Source organism: Elephas maximus, chromosome X (assembly GCF_024166365.1).
Source record: "Elephas maximus indicus isolate mEleMax1 chromosome X, mEleMax1 primary haplotype, whole genome shotgun sequence".
NCBI lineage: Eukaryota > Metazoa > Chordata > Mammalia > Proboscidea > Elephantidae > Elephas > Elephas maximus.
The window spans coordinates 179037179-179059749 of NC_064846.1; the positions used below are offsets into that span (position 1 = coordinate 179037179).

At 43.3% G+C, this 22571-nt stretch overlaps 2 protein-coding genes across 2 annotated transcripts in view; both read right to left on the reverse strand.

Annotated features, from left to right (window-relative positions):
• Positions 1-17576, reverse strand: part of LOC126068550 (zinc finger protein 709-like) — a 43167-nt gene extending 25591 nt beyond the window's left edge. The window contains 6 exon segments of the mRNA XM_049871211.1: positions 751-1470; positions 1472-1724; positions 1727-3855; positions 5261-5417; positions 6408-6534; positions 13848-17576. Coding sequence (XP_049727168.1) covers positions 861-1470; positions 1472-1724; positions 1727-3855; positions 5261-5417; positions 6408-6534; positions 13848-13850 — 3279 coding nt within the window. The 5' untranslated portion in view covers positions 13851-17576 and the 3' untranslated portion in view covers positions 751-860.
• Positions 1-19330, reverse strand: part of LOC126068559 (zinc finger protein 124-like) — a 146149-nt gene extending 126819 nt beyond the window's left edge. The window contains exon 1 of the mRNA XM_049871225.1: positions 19217-19330. Coding sequence (XP_049727182.1) covers positions 19217-19309 — 93 coding nt within the window. The 5' untranslated portion in view covers positions 19310-19330. The remainder of the gene's footprint in view (positions 1-19216) is intronic.
• Between the last annotated feature and the right edge of the window lie 3241 nt (positions 19331-22571).

A 22571-nucleotide genomic window follows, 5' to 3' on the forward strand; every position in this document is an offset into this window, starting at 1 on the left:
CAGAAGTGTTTCTTTAAAACTTTTTAAGCACAGAAAGGTACGTCATATGGTATATTCTAAGGAAAACAGTCGACTAAACGATGTTACATATTTACAATTATACCTAACTGTTCCAACATGAAAATTCAACTTAAACACAGTTAGGAAAGGAACTCCTTCATAATCTGTGGACTGCGTATCCTATTACGAACATTTAAAAATATGATAAAATCGGAGAGAAGGAAAAGCTGTTTCCTTCAGAATTCCAATTAATAGATATAGTATTTTGGGACATTGGAACAAAAAACATCATCTGGCAAACACCACAGTAATAATGATATGTAATTATCTTTGAATACTAAAATTAGTAGGCCAAAATACAACGAAAAACAGAGTATCTGAACAGACCCAAAGGACCACTATATGAGTTATTAATTATAATAGATAAAATAGCTTACTTTACAATAGGAAAAAATGGAAAGAACATTTCAAATATGACAAAACAGTCTGAACCAAATACAAGATGAGCATATTTAATTGCTTGCAAAATAACAGCGACAATAACGTTAAATAATATAAAGCCAATTATTTTCTGCAGACTCATTTGTAATAGCAACGACTTTCAGAAAGGTGAAGTTTAGCTTGGACTAAGAAAGTAACAAACACCGATGAGGACAGTCCCACAATTACAATGAAACTATCATTTCTCCCAAAGGCATAAATTACTCTTAATGATCCGTTCTTTTAAGTTAGTATTGATTTCTTACTTACCAAGAAACTTTCGTCTTTAATTGCTGACTTTCAGAACTTTATCAAAATCATAACAGTAAGGACAAAACATCCCACTTTTGACATAAGAATAATCAACTCTCTGTGAGTTCTTATATGTAAAGTGGGGTCTGAGGAACAACTAAAGGCTTTCCACATTGTTTATGTTTATAGAGCCTTTCTCCATGGTGAATTCTGACATGCTTAGTGAGGTTCGAGTTCTGAAAAAACGCTTTCCCACACTCCTTACACTCGTAAGGCCTCTCTCCACTGTGAGTTCTTATATGGGAGGTGAGGCTGGAGGAGTGAATAAAGGCTTTCCCACATTCCGTACATTCATAAGAGTTCTGTCCACTGTGAGTTCTTTTATGTGAAACGAGCTGGGAGGAACGAATAAAGGCTTTCCTACATTCCTTACATTCATAATGTTTCTCTCCACTGTGAGTTCTTTTATGTTTATTAAGGGATGAGTGTCAAGTAAAGGCTTTCCCACATTCCATACATTCATAAGGTTTCTCTCCACTGTGAGTTCTTTTATGTGAATTGAGTTTGGAGGAAAAAAAGGCTTTCCCACATTCTGTACATGAATAAGGTTTCTCTCCACTGTGAGTCCTTTTATGTGAAGTGAGGCAGGAGGAATGAATAAAGGCTTTCCCACATTCCGTACATTCATAAGGCCCCACTCCGTTGTGAGTTCTTTTATGCTTATAGAGGGTTGCATAACAAAGCTTTCCCAAAATGCGTACATTTGTAAGGTTTCTGTCCACTGTGAGTTCTCTTATGTGAAGTGAGGTGGGAGGAATGAACAAAGGCTCTCCCACAATGCGTATATTCGTAAGGTTTCTCTCCACTGTGAGTTCTCTTATGTGAAGTGAGATTGGAGCAATGAACAAAGGCTTTCCCACAGTCCTTACATTTGTAACACCTCTCTCCACTGTGAGTTCTTTTATGTACATTGAGGACTGAGGAATAACGACTTTCCCACATTACGTACATTCATAAGGCCTCATTCCATGGTGACTATTTTTATGCCTCGTGAGGGCTGAGGAAAAACGAAAGGCTTTCCCACATTGCGTACATTCATAAGGTTTCTCTCCACTGTGAGTTCTTTTATGTTTAGTGAGGCCAGAGGAACGAATAAAGGCTTTCCCACATTCCTTACATTCATGAGGCCTCTCTCCACTGTGAGCTCTTGTATGTGAAGCGAGCTGGGAGGAAAAAATAAAGGCTTTCCCGCATTCCTTACATTCATAAGGTTTCTCTCCACTGTGAGTTCTTTTATGTTTATTAAGGAATGAGCGACAAGTAAAGGCTTTCCCACATTCTGTACATTCATAAGGTTTCTCTCCACTGTGAGTTCTCTTATGTGAAGTGAGGCTGGAGGAACGAAGAAAGGCTTTCCCACATTCCTTACATTCATAAGGTTTCTCTCCACTGTGAGCTCTTTTATGTTTACGAAGGGATGGGCGACAACTAAAGGCTTTCCCACATTCCGTACATTCATAAGGTTTCTCTCCACTGTGAGTTCTTTTATGCGCAGTGAGGTAGGAGGAACAACTAAAGGCTTTCCCACATTGTGTACATTCATAAGGTTTCTCTCCACTGTGAGTTCTTTTATGTTTAGTGAGGTCGGAGGGATGAATAAAGGCTTTCCCACATTCCTTACATTCATGAGGCCTCTCTCCACTGTGAGCTCTTGTATGTGAAGCGAGCCGGAAGGAAAAAATAAAGGCTTTCCCACATTCCTTACATTCATAAGGTTTCTCTCCACTGTGAGTTCTTTTATGTTTATTAAGGACTGAGCGACGAGTAAAGGCTTTCCCACATTCCGTACATTCATAAGGTTTCTCTCCACTGTGATTTCTCTTATGTAAAGTGAGGCTGGAGGAACGAAGAAAGGCTTTCCCACATTCCTTACATTCATAAGGTTTCTCTCCACTGTGAGCTCTTTTATGTTTACGAAGGGATGGGCGACAACTAAAGGCTTTCCCACATTCCGTACATTCATAAGGTTTCTCTCCACTGTGAGTTCTTTTATGCGCAGTGAGGTAGGAGGAACAACTAAAGGCTTTCCCACATTGCGTACATTCATAAGGTTTCTCTCCACTGTGAGTTCTTTTATGTTTAGTGAGGTCAGAGGGATAAATAAAGGCTTTCCCACATTCCTTACATTCATGAGGCCTCTCTCCACTGTGAGCTCTTGTATGTGAAGCGAGCCGGAAGGAAAAAATAAAGGCTTTCCCACATTCCTTACATTCATAAGGTTTCTCTCCACTGTGAGTTCTTTTATGTTTATTAAGGGATGAGCGACGAGTAAAGGCTTTCCCACATTCCGTACATTCATAAGGTTTCTCTCCACTGTGAGTTATTTTATGTGAAGTGAGGCTGGAGGAACGAAGAAAGGCTTTCCCACATTCCTTACATTCATGAGGTTTCTCTCCACTGTGAGCTCTTTTATGTTCACGAAGCGATAAGCGACAAGTAAAGGCTTTCCCACATTCCGTACATTCATAAGGTTTCTCTCCACTCTGAGTTCTTTTATGTTTACTGAGGTTGGAGGAACTACTAAAGGCTTTCCCACATTCCTTACATTCATAAGGTTTCTCTCCACTGTGAGTTCTTTTATGTGAAGTGAGGTCGGAGGAACGAATAAAGGCTTTCCCACATTCCTTACATTCATGAGGCCTCTCTCCACTGTGAGCTCTTGTATGTGAAGTGAGATGGGAGCAATGAATAAGGGCTTTCCCACATTCTTCACATTCATAAGGCTTATCTCTGTCAGGACATTTTTTAGGTAAAATGAGGGATGAAGGACTATAGATTTCACAATATTCTTTACATGCATGTTTATGACCACTCACACATGTCCAAAGTGATGACAAACTACAGAAACCTTTCCCACATTTGTTACATTCACAACATTTCTCACCAGTGAGTGTTGTCACAGGACTCTTAAGGGTTGGCATACAAATTAAGTCCTTCCCAAGTACCTTACATTTATCGGGTTTCTTTCCATGAGGAACTCTCAAAGGAGTAGTTAGGTGAGAGGAACAGCTGCAGGATTCTCCACATTCCTTACACTGAGAGGCACTGCATCTGGTGGAAGATCTGAAATGATGGTTATATGGTGAGTGATCCATGAAGATCTTAACACACTCAGAGTATTCAAAAGAGTTTACTTCTGGAGGGTTTCTTTGGAGCACAGTAAGATCTGGAATCCAGCTGAAGATTTTCCAAGACTGAGTGCCCTCATTACTTTCATGGAGGTTCTCTACTGTATGACTGCTGTTAAAAAATAGGGCGCATGGTGTTGGAAATAAATGTGTTCCCATTTCACCGTTACCAAACATAGTGAAGGTGCTTGGTTTTTGCCTGACTTATCTCAGGTTTCCTAGGTTAAATCATCTAGCAGAGACACGACCATTACTGTCACTGAATTTCTAAAATATGAGGCTTTCTGATAATTGTGTCCAAACAAAATATGTTTCAAATACCCTGTATCTCACTCATCTATTTGAATATGCTATATTATGAAAACTCCCAAAATGCATACTTTCCCATTTATGTTCATATACATAGACACCTGTATGTGTATACCTTCTCCTCATTTATCAACATGACTAGGTTCAAAACACCAGGTTGTTATGCAATTTTGGCATTATGTGAAAATGGAAGATGACGTTAGATGAGAAAATAAAGGATGACAACATCATTATGTAATTGCCAAATTACATCATTACCTAGCTAACAGACCAGTGAGAATCGTGGCCCAGTCACTCTGACACATAATCTTAACCATCACAGCCAGCAATACTTATGCCTTGCATCTCAGCATTCATTACTGCCAAATGTCCATCTTCAATGCTCAAAATATTCGGATAGTAGACTTTTTACCATTGTCAAATATGCAAAATGCTGGGTAAAGAGACAGTCAAAACTGAGGAGAATCTGTACATATTAGTACATTTCAAGATTTCAAAATGGTTTGTAACAGTTTAGGAATTGTCTACATAAACAAAGGCAGCATATACTTTGCACAGAAACAAAATCAGTTGCCTGTTCAATTTTCACACGAGTAGGAGAAAAACAGCAGTGCCCCACTCCAAGATGGCAGCCAGGTGTGTCACTCTGAATGTGTATCACGTTCCAATGTCCCGCCAATAATACACTCTCCCACATGGATCCCAAAAGTCTCAGGGGCCTGATGCAGGAAATTGGATTATTGGCAAGACTGTGGAGAGTGACACATATTCAAAGTAGCGCAAATAGCCTCCATCCTTAAGCAGGGCACTGCTGATTGTTTCCTACTCCAGTCAAAATCTAACAGGGAATACATCTGGTTTCTATGCAATGCATACGCTGCCCCTCGTTTATGCTGGCAAGTACTGAACATTCACAAACTGGCTGAAAGTGCTAATGCACCTGCGTAAACATCTATGTCTATACCTTAATGTCAGGACACTTTTGGTCTTTCTCCTGAGGCACTGTTTTCTCTTGTTTGAATGACACTCACCTCAAATGTCTCCCCTGGTTTTCAGAGTGACCTATATTGCCATGCCACATGCAGATTTCTCCTAACGTGGACATCCGGGGATTATTCTTAATGTATCGCATCATTGTACATTCACTGGATATGGATAACTTTTCTCCACCGATAAGGTTTTGGGAGACTAACCCAAATATTCAAGTTGAGGTTCACAATATGAAAGAAAAAAGAAAGGAGTCAGTGGGGAAAAAGGCTGCCATGAGCAAAGAAAGACTTAGCCACATTTCACTGTTGGAGCATGTTCGCAATGGTTAAAGAACAATTTACTAGGGAATAATTCCATGAGGATTGAGAGTGATGGTGACATAAATAGGTGCAGTTACGAGAGCTGAAAACAAAAATATTGGACACAATGCGCAATGTAACATTAAAGAAGAAAAGTCTCTCTATGACCATAGTTCTGACAGGACTGCTAAAGTCAGAAAAGTAAGTTCGGGTATCTGTGAAGTAGTGTCCACAACCCAAAAGAGAATTTTTCTGGCTGACTAATTGAAATGTAATTCCATTCATACAGGGCTAGTCTTTCCAAAAATTCTTGCTTTCCTGGTGCTTCCTTACACACGGGCCCTGGATGGGGCCTATCCTCACTGTACTCAGATGTTTCCTTTTTTCTCTGAGAAATCAAATGGGTATAGCTCAGATGGTGCTAATGGAGAAATGCACATCATAAGGGAAGACAGTGAAGAGCAATGAGCATTTCCTCGACACTGAGACAATACTTTCCTCTTCAGGATCTCTGATGATAGACGGGTCTGACTTTATATACAGCAAAATAATCATGTTCAACTTGTAATAAATACTGTAAAACTCTCTACAAGGTCCGAAACCACCTACATCTCAATGTCCCATAGTGACCCTGAAGCCAATGCTTACACTTACAACACTTAGAAAGCCTCAGGGCTTTTCATCACAGGAGAAATGAAAACTCACCTTAGTACATAAAGAGCTTTACAGGGAATTCAGGATATGTCGGGTCCATAGACCAAGGGACCACACTTGATTTAGTTAACAATTTATTCCCATTCCTCAGCCCAAATTCTAGAGTGAAGTCAATGAGTCAAATATTTTTATTTGCTAAAGAAAGAAATAAAAAAAGAAAAGATACCCTTCTTACCTACTGAGGTCAGGTTTCTGAAGGTTTCCATCATCACATCTCTGTAGAGTTTCCTCTCAGCAACATCCAGCAACGCCCACTCTTCGTGGCTAAAGACCACAGCCACGTCCTCAATGACCACTGAGTCCTAAAACATTCCATACGTCATGGATCAGCAAGGTTCCATGTACTCCAATGTGTTCAAGAATGAAGGGTACGGCTGACAGCCATGGGGAACTAAGAATTCAAAGGGATTTGACACAAAGCTCTGCATTGTACCAAGGTTTATCTTTGGGTAGTCATCAGTCTCTTCCCTTCACTAACTACATTCACTTCCTCACTGATTGCATCCTGTCTCATATACTTTCAAGAAACAGAAATAATCTCTCCACAGTTTCACTGCAGCCCACTGCAGTCTCGTTCCTCTTTATGGTCTAAAACAGAAAACATAGCAGAACTTAGAGAAATACTCTCATGCAGACCATCACTTCCTTGTGATAAAACAATTACACTTCCTTCCATAAGACCCACCAGAACATTCAACAAAACATAAAGCAAAGGGTGAAGGCAGGGTTAAAAGTATTAACAAGTGGGAAACAGCGCAGAATGGCGGTTTTTCATTTTGCCCTTCACACCCATGGGACCACTAAGGCCTGAACAAACAAACTGGCAAACCAAGACCCTCAGCTGCTCATATGTTCTTGAACTCTAGGAGATCAGGTGACAGGTTCACCTATAGAAAAAAGAATGATTTTGGAAAATTATGAATTTTTACATGTCAGTCACCTATTTTTCAAAAACTCAGGTGTTCTGTCTGTCATCTGTCCTTTTTAGAAACAGGAAAAGGTAATAGAAGAGATCAAATGAGACAGAAAACAGAAGAATTCAGATCGCCACACAATTCTCAAATGTTGACACCTGATGTAACTGTACATCAATTATTAGTGACTGCTCCCCTCAACAAATTCATACATTCCAACATAAATAGAGTCTAATGTTATAAGTTGTTGTCAGGGGCCACTGAGTCATTTCCAACTCCTAGCAACCCTACGTACAAAAGGACAAAACGCTGCCTGGTCCTGTGTCATCCCCACAATCATCGTTATGCTTGATCGCATTGTTACAGCAGCTCTGTCAATCCATCTCGTTCAGGGTCTTCCTCTTTTTTGCTCACCCTCTACTTCACCAAGCAGGATGTTCTTCTTCAGAGACTGATTCTATAATTCAAATTTATGCACCAACCACTAAGGTGAAGAAATTGAAGATTTTTATCGATTTCTGTATTCTCAACTTGATCAAACGTGCAGTCAGGATGCATTGATAATTACTGGTTGACTGGAATGAGAAAGTTGGAAACAAAGAAGAATCCGTAGTTGGAAAATATGGCCTGGGTGACAGAAACAATGCCGGAGGTTGCATGATTGAATTTTGCAAGACACTGTGTCATTAGCAAAAGAAAAGGCAAATAGATAAATGGAACAGAAGAGAGAGCTCAGAAATAGACACAAATAGAGTCTTCTGATCTTTGAATAAGTACCAAAAGCAATTGAAAGGAGGAAGACTAGCCTTTTCAATAAATGTGCTAGAACACTTGTACATCCTCTTAGTAAAACAAGGGAATCCAGATGGAGATCTTACACCTTTTACAAACATCAACTCAAAATGGATCAAAAACCTAAATGCCAATGTAAAACTATAAAACTCCAAGAAGACAACCTAAAACAAAACCTAGGTGATCTCCAGGTTTGGGGACGATTTTTTAGACACAACATAAAGTACTATCCATGATGGAAACACATAAATTGGACTTGGTTAAAATTAAAAAATGTTTTATTACCTACGTATTTACAACAAAATGGTTTTTTGAAAAGGAAAAACTTCTGCTCTACAAAACACAGTGTTAAGAGAATGAAGACACGCCAAAACCTAGCACATAATCTTTCCCAAACACATAGATGATAAAGGATTGATATTCAAAAAAGGATCCTGAGTAGGGCAAACAGTTCATGCTCAGTTGCTAATGTAAAGGTTTACAGTTCAAACCTACCCACCGGAACCATGATATAAAGTCATGGTGATGTACTTCTCTAAAAATTACAGGCAAGAAAGTCCTGCCCTGTAATCCACAAAGTGGACATTACTTGGAATTGATTCAATGGCAAAGGGTTTGGTTTTCCTTTTTTTTTTTAATTCAAAATATATAAAGAACTCTTAAAACTTAAGAACCACCCCCAAAAAGAAAACAAATTAGAAAATGAGCAAAAGATCTGAACAAATAGCTGACAAACAGGTGTATGAAAAGATGTTCAACATCATGTATCAGTAACAAACTGCAACCTACAACAAAAAAATACCACTACATATTGATTAGAATGGCTAAACTCCCCATCAGTGACAACACGAGGATGGGGGGCAACAGGAACTCTAAGTCACTGCTGGTTCGAATGCAAAACGGTACACCCAGTTTGGCAGTTTCTTACAAAATTGAATATCCCCTTACCACATGATCCAGCAATTTCACTCCTTCATACTTATCCAAAGGAGCTGAAAACTTTGGCCAGAGAAAAATCTGCAACGAATATTTCTAACAGTTTCATTCATACTTGCCAAAAGCTGGAGGCAATCAAGAGGCCCTTCAGTGGGTGAATAAATAGATAAGCAAAGTGTGGTGCAACTACACCTCAGAATATTACTCAGCAAGAAAATGAAGTGAGCTATCAAAACTCATGTAAAGATTTGGTGAGCAGCGTTTAGCATCTTAAAGGCTTTTCGGTGGCAATCTAAAAAATACAACTATCGGTCTCTTCCAGTCAGCAGCAAAGGAGAGGGGAAAAAACAAAAGACCCAAGGGAACAATAAGTCCAAAGGGCTAATGGACCTCATGAACCACAGACCACATGCCTCGGAGACCAGAGAGCTAGATGGTGCCGGGCTACTCCTACGGACAGTTCTGACTGGGATTACAACAGAGTGGGAGAAAAATGTAGAACAAATGGTCAAATTCACAAAAAAGACCTGACTTACTGGTCCAACAGAGACTGGAGGAACCTGAGACTATGGCCCCCAAACACCCTTTTCACTCACACTTGAAGCCATTCTCAAAGTTTACCTTGCAGCCAAAGATCAGGCAGGCTTATAAGATGAACAATAACACACATGAGGAACATGCTTCTTAAATCCATCAAACATATGAGATCAGATAGACAACCCCTGCCCAGAAACAAAGACAAGAAGGTGGGAGGGGACAGGAAAGCTGGAAGAATGGACACGGTGACCCTGGTGTGGAAAAGGAAAGGGAGAGAATGCTGACACAATGTGGGATTGCAGCCAACACCATGAAAAAAATCTGTGTATACATTTTTGAATAAGAAACTAATTTGGTCTGTAAACTTTCAGCTAAATCACAAGAAAAAAAAAATCCTGTAAAGACACAGCAGAACCTTAAACGAATATTGCTCAGTAAAAGAGACTACTCTGAAAAAACTACATACTGTAACATTCCAACTCTGTAAGATTTTAGAAAAGGGAAAAGGATACAGACAGTAAAAAGACAAGCAGCTGCCAGGTTAAAGGGTAGAGGGGAAGAGATGCATAAAAGTGGAGCATAAGGGACTTTTAAGGAAGAGAAAATATTCCACATGATATCAGAACGGTGGATCCATTGATATTACGCATTTGTCAAATCCTATATAGCGTACAATACAAAGAGGGTACCCTAATGTAAACTATGTTTTTTGCTGATTATACGGTACCCATGTTGCTTCAGCAATTGTAACAAATTTCGCATACTAATACTAGATGCTGTAATACGGAAAACTGAAGTGGAGGGACAGGAGGAAGTAGAGGTACATGGGAACTTTGTATTTTCCACTCGATTCTTCTGTTAATCTAAATCGGCTCTAAAAAAGAAAATCTATTTATTAGAAAACAAAAATGAGTAACAGAAAATTAGATAAGCTAAAATTTGTCAGACGTTCTTCTCTGTAATTGGGATATATAACTGAAAAACTCAAGACCTCCCTATTCTAACGGTTAGAGACTCAGCCATCAACAATAGGACGTTACATCACACGAACATGTAAAGGTGATTAGTCCAGTGGAAAAATGAAAGGTAGAGCAGGATCCAGAGTACCGGCAGCGCTGACAATGCAAGCAGCGGCACTAAGGAGGCGGTTCAGACTGGGCTTCACTGAAAAGAAACACCTGAGCTAAGACTCAAGGGATAGGAAGCAACGATCCAAGAAATCTGAGAAGACATTGTTCCAGAAAGAAAGAACAGCCAGAGCACAGGCCAGAAGGTGGGAAGGTATCTGAATGTTTTAAGACCGAAACGCCACCAAGTTTGGAGCAGAATGAGAGTAATGTTAGAGGAAACGGGACAACGGACTGAGGTCAAGGGACCTATCACATTCTAGGGAACCTGTTGGCAACTGAAAAGACTAGGGCTTTTTAATCTGATGGAAATGCAGAGTGATTTAACAATCCTGAGTGGAAGAGGAAACCAATAGAATGGCTTATAAAGAACTGGTGTGTAGGGGACTAATATAATAAAAAGATATGCTATAATGTTACGGGCATGAACAGATAAGAAATGATGATGCCTGAGACTGGAGCTGTGGCTGGAAAAATGGCAAGTGCGAGGGATGGCCCTAGACTTCCAACGTAGACGTAAGAGAATTTCCTGACGCACTGAACATTGAAGTGTAGAAGAAATAGAGGACAAAGATGAGTCCAAGATTTTTTCCTTTGAAAACCAGAAGGATGGTGTCATGGACTGAACTGTGTCCCTCCCTGACCCCCAAGAAAAATATACGCATCGCTCAGCCTAACCCTATACCTATATGGTAAAGCTCAACACTGTCAGTCAGAACAAGGCCAGGAGCCGACTATGGAACAGATCAACAACTGCTCATATGCAAGCCAAGATGTAGCTGAAAAATATCAGGACGACTCCACGAGAGCCAAAGTATGACCTTGAGTAAATCCCACCCCAATTTAGAGACCATCTCAAGAATATAGTCAATGCACTGAGCATTAAAGACCACAGACCAGACGAGCTGTGAATGACATCAAGAACATCATACACGAAGAAAGCAAGAGATCATTGAAAAGATAGAAAAGACCAAAACGGATGTCAGAAGAGACTCTGAAACTTACTCTTGAACAAACAATAGTTAAAGCAAATGGAAGAAATGATGAAAGAAAAGAGCGCAACAGAAGATTTCAGTGGGCAGCTCCAGAAGACAAAGTATTACAACGAATGTTCAAAGACCTGGAGTTAGAAAACAAAAAGGGAAGGGCATTCTTGACAGTTCTCAAGCTGAAAGAACTGAAGAAAAAATTCAAGCCTCGAGCTGCAATACTGAAGGACCCTACAGGGAAAATATCGAATCATGCAGGAAGCATCAAAAGAAGACAAAAGGAATACACAGTAAGTGTACCAAAAAGAACTGGTCAACATTCAATCATTTCAGGAGGTAGCATAGGATCAAGAACCAATGGTACCGAAGGAAGAAGTCCAAGCTGCACCGAAAGAACTGGCGAAATAGAGCCATCCAGGAATTGATGGAATACCCATTGAGATGTTTCAACCAACAGATGCAGCCCTGGAAGCGCTCACTCGTCTATGCCAAGAAGTTTGGAAGATCGTTACCTGACCAAGCAACTGGAAGAGATCCCTATTCAAGCCTATTCCAAAGACAGGTGATAAAACAGAATGTGGAAATTATCGAACAACATCCTTCATACCACATGCAAGAAAATTTTCCTGAAGATCATTCAAAAGCAGTTGCAGCAGTACTTCAACAGGGAACTGCCAGAAATGTAAGCCAGATTCAGAAGACCACATGGAACAAGAGATATCACAGCTGCTGTCTGAAAGCGGAGAATACCAGAAAGATGTTTACCTGCGTTTCACTGACTATGCAAAAGCATTCGACTATATGGATCATAAAAATGATGGATAACATTACAAAGAATGGGAATTCCAGAACACTTAACTGTGCTCCCGTAGAAACCGCACACAGACCAAGAGGCAGTCGTTCAAACAGAACAAGGGAATACCGCATGTTTTAAAGTCAGGAAAGGTGTGTGTCACGTGTGTTCTATCTTTTCACCATACTTACCCAAACTGTACGCTGAGCAAATAACCAGAGAATCTGGACGATATGAAACAGAACACAGCATCAGGATTAGAGGAAGACTGAAAAACCACCTGGGCAATGCAGATAACACAATCTTGCTTACTGAAACTGAGAAGAGAAGTTGAAGCATTTTCTGATGAAGATCAGACTATAACCTTCAGAACAGATTACAAGTCACTGAAGAACCCAGACACAGTAATAACAGAAAGCTCAAAAGAGGCAAAACTAAACAACACAGAGTTTACGGATTCAGACCTGGGTGGTAAAGCTATAATACTGGGAATAATATCAGTAATGGTCATAAACTTAGGAAAAGAGAACTTTCTCAAGATTTAAGTAAGCTTTAGAGAAACTTTTACGTAAGTTAAAAATATGCATTCCTCTGTGTTTCAGAAGTTGACATCCATTAAATTGAAAAATTCTCAGTAGAAACACAACTAGTGATCTAGAAATTTTCATCCATTGGAAATTGTAAATCCAAGAATTTAAACACATACATCTCTTCTGTTTAGAGACTGCTTTATTTTAGATTCTAATTTAAGACTAGGCAGAACATCAACAATCATAGGGATTACACACAGCTCTCGTCACAGGTGGGAGGATGAGGACCAAGACTGCGGAGTCATGCTTTCCACATACCTGAAAGCCTCAAGGCAAAAGCCTTCACCAGTGGGGGTAAAAATGGGCTTGGAGAACGCAGACAGGATCCAGCTGGACTCATTGTCCCCAGCTTCATGCCTTTTTGTGACATCAGGAGAGCACCACCAACACCCAGGACCCCATAAACAGTCAAGGCCTTCCCTACGAACTCTCCTCTCCTTTTCTAACCCATAAAACAGTGTCACAGCTGCAGGTGTAGTTTCAGAACGGCACTGAAAATGTTCCAGTGCCTGGGGGGAGTCAAGAACATTGGTCAGAGAGACAGGACAAGGATGGCTCTGGATGGCGGGGCCCAGCCTCCACAGCTAGAGATGCTCCGTCTTCAGGCTCTGGTCCGGAGACTTTGTCATTCAACACAGAGCACAAACTCCCGGGGTGAAGATGTTAACACTCCAGGGTGGCAGCTCTGAGAGTCATATAAGGAAGGTGACTGCAGGCATCTAAATCCTGAAAAGCCACATGTGTATAGGGGAAGGGCCCAGTGACAGAGAAGCAGGGCCTCAGGGTGCTTCCTGGGCCTCAGTCCCTCAGCCTCCTTTGCTACCTTTTTTCTTCATTGAGGAACCACAGCCCCGCAGCACACAGCTGCTCCCCCAACAATTCAGATCCAGCCTCACCCACTTATGCTAAGGATAACCCAGTTCTCCACAGAACTCACCATTTCCTTCTCCAGTTTCTGCAAGTCTAAGGGAATGTCGTCTCTGAGCCCAAGAAGCCACTTCCAGGAAGAGGGACAGGACTGGAAGCAGAGGCCTGGGCAATTTGGAGGCAGATGAATAATGCTTGGTCCACACACCAGTCTGAGCACTTGAAATCCTTCCCTGTGATTGAGGAATGTGCAAGATAGTCACCTGAGGTCCCCAGCTGCCTGGACTGGACTAGTTCTCCCTGCACCACACCTGAGGCCTGAAATGGAAGAAGGATAGGGAGGAAACAGTGTGGAGGAAGCAGGGAGTCACAGGCCTTTGGCCTCCTCCCAGGCTCAGGGCAATGCTCCACCCTGAGGGCCTTTACACTGAAGGCAGAACAGGCTCCAGCCCCCACAGCACACACCTGCATTCTTCAGGCAGCTCCATGGGCCTCTCCTTTCTGCAACAAGACCACAGATGGAGGAATTTACCTCTCCCGGAGCATGAGGAGCAACCAGGCCTGGCCAGGCTGCAAAACTTGAACCTGATTTCCTCCAGGGAGTTAGGGCTCCAATGTTGAAGTTGTGAGGTCACCTATGTACCTCTGTCTCTTACAGATCAACACAGGCACCGTCATTTCGTATCAATGTGGGTGAACTGTCAGGATGAAGTTTTCAGCTGTGGTCAATGAACTTATCTAAGTTCATTCATCATTAATTATGTGCAGTTAACACTCTTTTATTATGCTTTGAAATCTTTTTTTCGTTTACAGCACTCTAACATGTAATAGGTAGTTTTCCCGTTGCTTTGCAATGAACATTTCTTTCTTCCCCTTGAGTTTTTTCCCCCCTCTCCTTCATTCTCAAACCATGACACCACCAGTCCCTAAACACCTGAGAAATCAGGGAAGGTTGCTAAATATTTGTCTTTCAACCTTATACTAAATCAATCAGCAAATCAGAAAATCACTGAGTTTTCTCTATGGAGCCCTCCCCTGTCTCTGTTCCCATTGCTTTCCACCTTGCTCCCCGCCCAGCTGACTGCTATTCTTTCGTTTCTTGGTCTCAGAGTCAACGTTCTCTCTCTCACATGATCTTTATGCCAGTGTCTCCCCTTTAAGCATGATCCTTACTTTTATTATTTCCTCTAACAGCACTAATTTTAATTCACATCCTTATTCATAGCCTTATACCCAGCACAGACTATAAGATTGTTGAGTTTCTAGACTCTTGCATCCCACACCAGAACTGCTGAATCAAAATCCACATTTTAGCAACATCCCCAGAGTTACCCACACTGTTTTAATTATCTAGTGCTCCTATAACAGAAACACTACAAGCGGATGCCTGTAACAAACAAATTGATTTTCTCACAGTCTAGAAGGCTAGGAGACCAAATTCACAGCACCACCTTCAGGGGAAGGCTTTCTCTCTATCAGTACGGGGAACGTTCTTATCATCCATCTTCCCCTACTCTACGAGCTTCTCAGTGCGGGGACCCCAGATCCAAAGGACATGCTGTGCTCCTGATGCTTCTTTCTTGGTGGTATGAGGTCTCTCTGTCTCTCTGCTGGCTTCTTTTACATCCCTAGAGAGACTGACTCAAGATATAACCTAACCTTGTAGATTGAGTTCTGCCTAGTTAACATAACTGCCTCTGAACAAAAAAACAAACCCAGTGCCCTCAAGTCGATTCCAACCATATAGGGCAGAGTAGAACTGCCCCGTAGAGTTTCCAAGGAGTGCCTGGCGGATTCGAACTGCCAACCCTTTGATTAGCAGCCGTAGCAGTTAACCACTAAGCCACCAGGGTTTCCTAATTGCCTCTAATTCTCCTTTATTAACATAAAAAAGGTAAGACTTACAACACATAGGAAAACCACTTCAGATGACAAAATGGTGGCCAATCACACAATACTGGGAATCAGAGCTTAGACAAGTTGATTTCTGGGGGCCACAATTCAATCCATAACACACATAGACATTCAAGTCACTAACTGATCTATAGCCTGTAAGTCAAGGATGAGCAGTCCAACATCGGACACCCTGTGAACCATCTACATCTACATTACATCACCACACTATCTTCCTGATGGAAACCCTGGTGTCACAGTAGTTAAGAGCTATCACTGCTAACCAGAAGGTGGGCAGTTTGAACCCACCAGGCATACCTTGGAAACCCTGTGGGCAGTTATAACCTGTCTTACAGGGTCACTAGGAGTCGAAATGGACTTGACAGCAATGGTTTTTTTTTTTTATCATCTTCCTGATCCACAACCCATCTTCATGTCTAGGCCTCCTCTGTCTTCCCTAACTTGTTCATAACAAGCTCCTCCTGAGTCACTCAATCATGGTTGTCACTTCAAATCCTACTTGTAGCACAGGAACTGCTGAGTGCCAGTCAGTGGCTGCGCCTTTGCCTACAAAGAGCCCAAAGTAGTCAGCTGGCTTCAAAACAGCCTGCTGTCACTTCGTTTACTCCCATGTCCAACCACCTTGTTTTCTCTGCTTCAATCATCTCCGACTTTCATCAACGAATGGATACTGGGTTCTCTGTTGCCTCAGGAATTTCAACACTCATTTTTCCCAGCTGAAATACTCTTTCCACCCCCACCCGTAAAACATGCTATAAGCCCTACACAATCATGCATGTAAGCAAATAAAACTAATTTTTTTTAATCTTCACTCCAATAATTTTCCTTTTCATGCTGTCCAATCTCTCAGTTTAGGTCCTTTTAGTACAAGTACCGTATGTCCCTGGTTTTTCACTACCTATTTGGAAACCCTGGTGGCACAGTGGTTAAGTGTTACGACTGCTAACCAAAAGAGTGACAGTTCAAATCCACCAGGTGCTCCTTGGAAACTCTGTTGGACAGTTGTACCCTGTTCCATAGGGTTGCTACGAGTTGGAATTGACTTGACAGCAATGGCTTTTTTCTCTTTTTCTTTTTATGGCTTATCACACTGACACACAGAAATTATCACCTGTTGTATATACTTATGAGCAACACTATCCAGGAGAACTTGCTGTGAAGACAGCCATCTTCTCTTTCTGCACACTCTAACATGGTAGCCTCCAGCCCACGTGCCTACTTAGCACTGAACATATGACTAATACGATTAAGGAACTGAACATCTTCTTTTAGTTGTAATTTGTTTTAATTGAAATAGCAACCTCTGGCTACCAACCACAGCTCTCGTGGACTCACCTCATTTCCACAGCCACACCAATTCCTTCCCCCTCTTCCTCCCCTGCCCCTGAAACCCTTGCCTTTTTCTCAGAAACTGCATCAATAAAGAAAGGCCACTTGACATAACCTGGTACATAAAAGCAATAACCTCCCTGACTCAAAGGAGTCAGTCCTTTGGAGACACTTAGTCTCCCAGCTGACTCCTTTCACTTGACTCAGGCAAAAGAAATCTTGCTGAAGGTAAAGTTTGTCTTTAAAGTGTATTCTTACTCGAGGAAAAAACAAGAACCTTTTGTGTGAAATTGACAACTGGTACCAACAAGGCACGTGTAGGGAAGCTTCCCGCGTTCTTAGGACGACCTACTCAGAACAAAAATGCTATTAAAAGACCGGAAAAGAACCGAAGGGCTGCACAACAAAACTGAGGCCAAACACTGAGAAGCCCGAGGTCGGGTACCCGCATCCGGCTCAGACATCTGCCCCCGTCCCGCTGTTCCTGTGCACAGGATTCCCCACAAACTTCCTGAATACCTATAACTTCCTTATTCCGTCACCCCATAAACATGCAGCGCACCCCTCAAGAAGGGAGCCTCACCTGAGGAAATGTTTCCCGGGTCCCCGCCTGCGGACTCCCAATAAACGTTGCCTTAGATTTCCCAAACGCCAGAGTCTTGCTCAACCGGCTTTCCCTGCCCCCGTCACGGCCCCCATTCTGCCCGCTCACAGGACGTCATATCTGGCCGCAGCTGGACCGTAAAGACACACAAAAGAGAACCGGAGGGCGGCGGTGGGGGTGGGGCACGGAGACGCAGGGAGCGACCCAGGCGCCCGGGAGCCCCGGGACCCTGCATGTCTCCCCGCTGCCTGAGCATCACATGTCTGAGCGGCTCCCTCCACCTCACCTGTCCAAGCACGGAAACAATCAGGGAGGGAACACCTCCACCCGGGAAGCCTGGGATCCTGCTTGTCTCCCCTTCCCCTCCCCCTTTGTCGTGATAACACTAAGCTTGTTTTGAGCAGGAAGTCGCAGCAGGTAGTGGCTGGGTCCACTGACTAGCCCTAGTTACACCTTGAAGCACACTCAGATCGAAATCACATCCTTCACCTGACCCTCCCCCCACCCCATTATAGGCAGGGGAGGGCTAAAGGCAGCAGATTCTAGGTACCAAACCCAACCCCTGAGGCCACAGGAAACAAAAAGCTGCCCAGCTTCCCTAGTCAGCCAGCACCTGGCCATAAGGTCCCTAGGCCCCAGGCACTACTTGTATGTGCAGACAATAAACCTGCCACTTTCTGTTTCCCGTGCAATCAGTGTCCATCTTCTTTCAGTCGGCTAATAAGACAGGACAAGAACCTGAGTGGTTAGGTTACACTTCAATTCCCAGTACCCAATCGACCACAGACTACACACCCAGGGTGTGTGATATCTATAAATCATTCGTCGCCTTCATTAAGACTGTTCAGCAACGTCACGTTTTATATTGGACCAACTAGGCCTGGCTGTACGGTTTCTCACACAATCGTGATGAAAATTTCTGCCTTAATGCCCAAGAAATTCCTCGAAAGGTGCCTGTATTAAATGTTTTCCTCCTGAAACTGGCACAAACGTGCTCCTAAAGATACGTACTATTTCCAAGTCATGTTTGTTGAGTGTTCATCAGTCCTAAATACATATACCCATCAAAGGAGGAGGTTATATTCCTCACCACAATCTTCATTTCCCCAGGACCGCTAATACTCAACAAAAGTCCTGCCTGATGGAGCACAGAAAAGAAAGAGGAGCCGTTTCGGGCAGGGAGACTGTGATCACTATGCCCCTTGAAGTAAGAACAGATTTGCATTTGAATTCAGACACTGCCACTTAGCAGATATTTGTCTACGGGCAAGGTATTAAATTTCTCCGAGATTATTCGACTTCTGTAAAACGTTACAAATCGTCGCTCCCTGGCAGTGGTGTTTGGAGGCTCAAAGGAGGGGCCTTAGACAAAGTTCTTCACCCCGTGCCCAGCCCTCCGGATACACCTCAGTAAACGGTAAATACACAGACGGGCCGGCGGTGACTGAGGGCTGAGGAGCTGCTCGAGGTGACCCCGCACCTGTGTCTGCACCCCACGTAGAGACACGCCATTCAGACGCCCGGAGCGACCTGAGCACCCTGTCTCCCCGCCCCCTGAGCAGCACAGGTGTGCGCGGCTCCCACCACCTCACCTGTCCACGCACCGACACACGCAGCTCCCACCTCCGCGGCCTCCAGGAACCAGCTGCTGCCACACACACCTCACACCGGAGAGCGAGGGTCATCACCTTGGCCGCCCTCTTCCGCTTCCGGTTTTCGGGACTGTCGGTGTGTACGTGAGTGCTTCCGTGCGGGAACCCAGAGCGCTCCAAATAGGGACCGTGGGGTTCAGTGGTTCCCCTTGGTATTTGGGATGTGACCAGGGTTGTCCTTATTTCCTCTACGGAGAAAAGGCTGGGTTTTCTTAAATGTGTACTTGAGCTGTAACGTGGATTTCAGTAATCAGAGATACCCTTGGGGGAACAGAAGATGTTAGTATTTGCATATTTGGCCATTTGAAAAAGTCTTCCCATATTCTGTATGAGACACGGAAGAAAAAGGGCCTGTGCCCCTAGGCAAGGTACCCTGCAACACCTGCAACTTGCAAGCTACTTACGAAAATTATGTGCTTGGCTAATGACGCAAAACCCCCATCCTGGAATGTGCGATAAGGAAAGAAGGAGCAATATACTTCCTTGTAAGATGTTTTTCAGAAGCACTGACCGGATCAGGTCCCTGGAGCACGCATAGACATCCACAAGGTGACCGACGGATGACTTCTGCCTGATGCAAGTACTCGCGACAGGAATCGAACCAGCACCATGGGAGGGACTGTGCAGGTGCGACACCCCATAATAAGTCCTGCCACCCAGTCCCAGGATGGTTCCATCTTAGATTCCAGATGGGCATGAAGTCTAATTTAGAATGCACCGCCATTCTGAGAAGTACCCGCCCCTTGAAAGAAACCTGCTAAATAAATATTCGTCACTCTATTATCCTTGCCAAACCTATATACGCCCCAGAAAAAATCCTTTGTTCGGGGGAACAGAGGCTACTGTTGCCCAGTCCCTCTCTGTCCCCTGCTCTTGAGCTTTTGTTCCTGTGGAACCTCTGAGCCTCTCCTGGTCATCCTTGGTGAGTTTTAGGCAAGAACTGAGGCAGGGCGTAGTCCCAAGCTAGGAGCCTTGACCTGCAACACGTAGAGAATTACTTCCATTGCTCCTCATAAATGTTTCCCAATCTTTAGGATTGGTGAAGTCTCTAGTTTGGCTTCTATTTCATGGTTTGTTGTCTCTTGCATATCCAGTATCTTTCCTTAGGAGCAGCATACAGACTGTGCACACCCAGTCTGACCTCTCTAAGTGCTGAGGAACATGGGGGGAGGAGTTTTCCAGGGTAAGAGGCAGGGAGGTACCAGTCATAGGTAAAAGGTGAAGTATCTTTGAAAATGACAATTACAAACTGTATACTTTTGTCTCATATACACACATAATAAACTGCACGATGTATATTAATCTTAGTGTATGTCTTAGTTATCTAATTCTGCTGTAACAGAAATACCACAGTGGATAGTGTCTCAGTCACCTAGTGCTGCTATAACAGAAGTACCACAGTGGATGGTGTCTCAGTCACCTAGTGCTGCTGTAACAGAAATACCACAGTGGATCGTGTCTCAGTCACCTAGTGCTGCTGTAACAGAAATACCACAGTGGAGGCTGTCTTAGTCACCTAGTGCTGCTGTAACAGAAATACCACAGTGGATGGTGTCTCAGTCACCTAGTGCTGCTGTAACAGAAATACCACAGTGGATGGTGTCTCAGTCACCTAGTGCTGCTGTAACAGAAATGCCACAGTGGATGGTGTCTCAGTCACCTAGTGCTGCCAAAACAGAAATACCACAGTGGATGGTGTCTCAGTCACCTAGTGCTGCTGTAACAGAAATACCACAGTGGATGGTGTCTCAGTCACCTAGTGCTGCTGTAACAGAAATACCACAGTGGATGGTGTCTTAGTCACCTAGTGCTGCCATAACAGAAATACCACAGTGGATGGTGTCTCAGTCACCTAGTGCTGCCAAAACAGAAATACCACAGTGGATGGTGTCTCAGTCACCTAGTGCTGCTGTAACAGAAATACCACAGTGGATGGTGTCTCAGTCACCTAGTGCTGCTGTAACAGAAATGCCACAGTGGATGGTGTCTCAGTCACCTAGTGCTGCCAAAACAGAAATACCACAGTGGATGGTGTCTCAGTCACCTAGTGCTGCTGTAACAGAAATACCACAGTGGATGGTGTCTCAGTCACCTAGTGCTGCTGTAACAGAAATACCACAGTGGATGGTGTCTCAGTCACCTAGTGCTGCTGTAACAGAAATACCACAGTGGATGGTGTCTGAGTCACCTAGTGCTGCTGTAACAGAAATACCACAGTGGATGGTGTCTCAGTCACCTAGTGCTGCTGTAACAGAAATACCACAGAGGATGGTGTCTCAGTCACCTAGTGCTGCTGTAACAGAAATACCACAGTGGATGGTGTCTCAGTCACCTAGTGCTGCTGTAACAGAAATACCACAGTGGATGGTGTCTCAGTCACCTAGTGCTACTGTAACAGAAATGCCACAGCGGATGGTGTCTTAGTCACCTAGTGCTGCTGTAACAGAAATACCACAGTGCATGGTGTCTTAGTCACCTACTGCTGCCATAACAGAAATACCACAGTGGATGGTGTCTCAGTCACCTAGTGCTGCCATAACAGAAATACCACAGTGGATGGTGTCTCAGTCACCTAGTGCTGCCGTAACAGAAATACCACAGTGCATGGTGTCTTAGTCACCTACTGCTGCCATAACAGAAATACCACAGTGGATGGTGTCTCAGTCACCTAGTGCTGCTATAACAGAAATACCACAGTGGATGGTGTCTCAGTCACCTAGTGCTGCCGTAACAGAAATACCACAGTGGATGGTGTCTCAGTCACCTGGTGCTGCTGTAACAGAAATACCACAGTGGATGGTGTCTCAGTCACCTAGTGCTGCTGTAACAGAAATACCACAGTGGATGGTGTCTCAGTCACCTAGTGCTGCTGTAACAGAAATACCACAGTGGATGGTGTCTGAGTCACCTAGTGCTGCTGTAACAGAAATACCACAGTGGGTGGTGTCTCAGTCACCTAGTGCTGCTGTAACAGAAATACCACAGAGGATGGTGTCTCAGTCACCTAGTGCTGCTGTAACAGAAATACCACAGTGGATGGTGTCTCAGTCACCTAGTGCTGCTGTAACAGAAATACCACAGTGGATGGTGTCTCAGTCACCTAGTGCTGCTGTAACAGAAATGCCACAGCGGATGGTGTCTTAGTCACCTAGTGCTGCTGTAACAGAAATACCACAGTGCATGGTGTCTTAGTCACCTACTGCTGCCATAACAGAAATACCACAGTGGATGGTGTCTCAGTCCCCTAGTGCTGCCATAACAGAAATACCACAGTGGATGGTGTCTCAGTCACCTA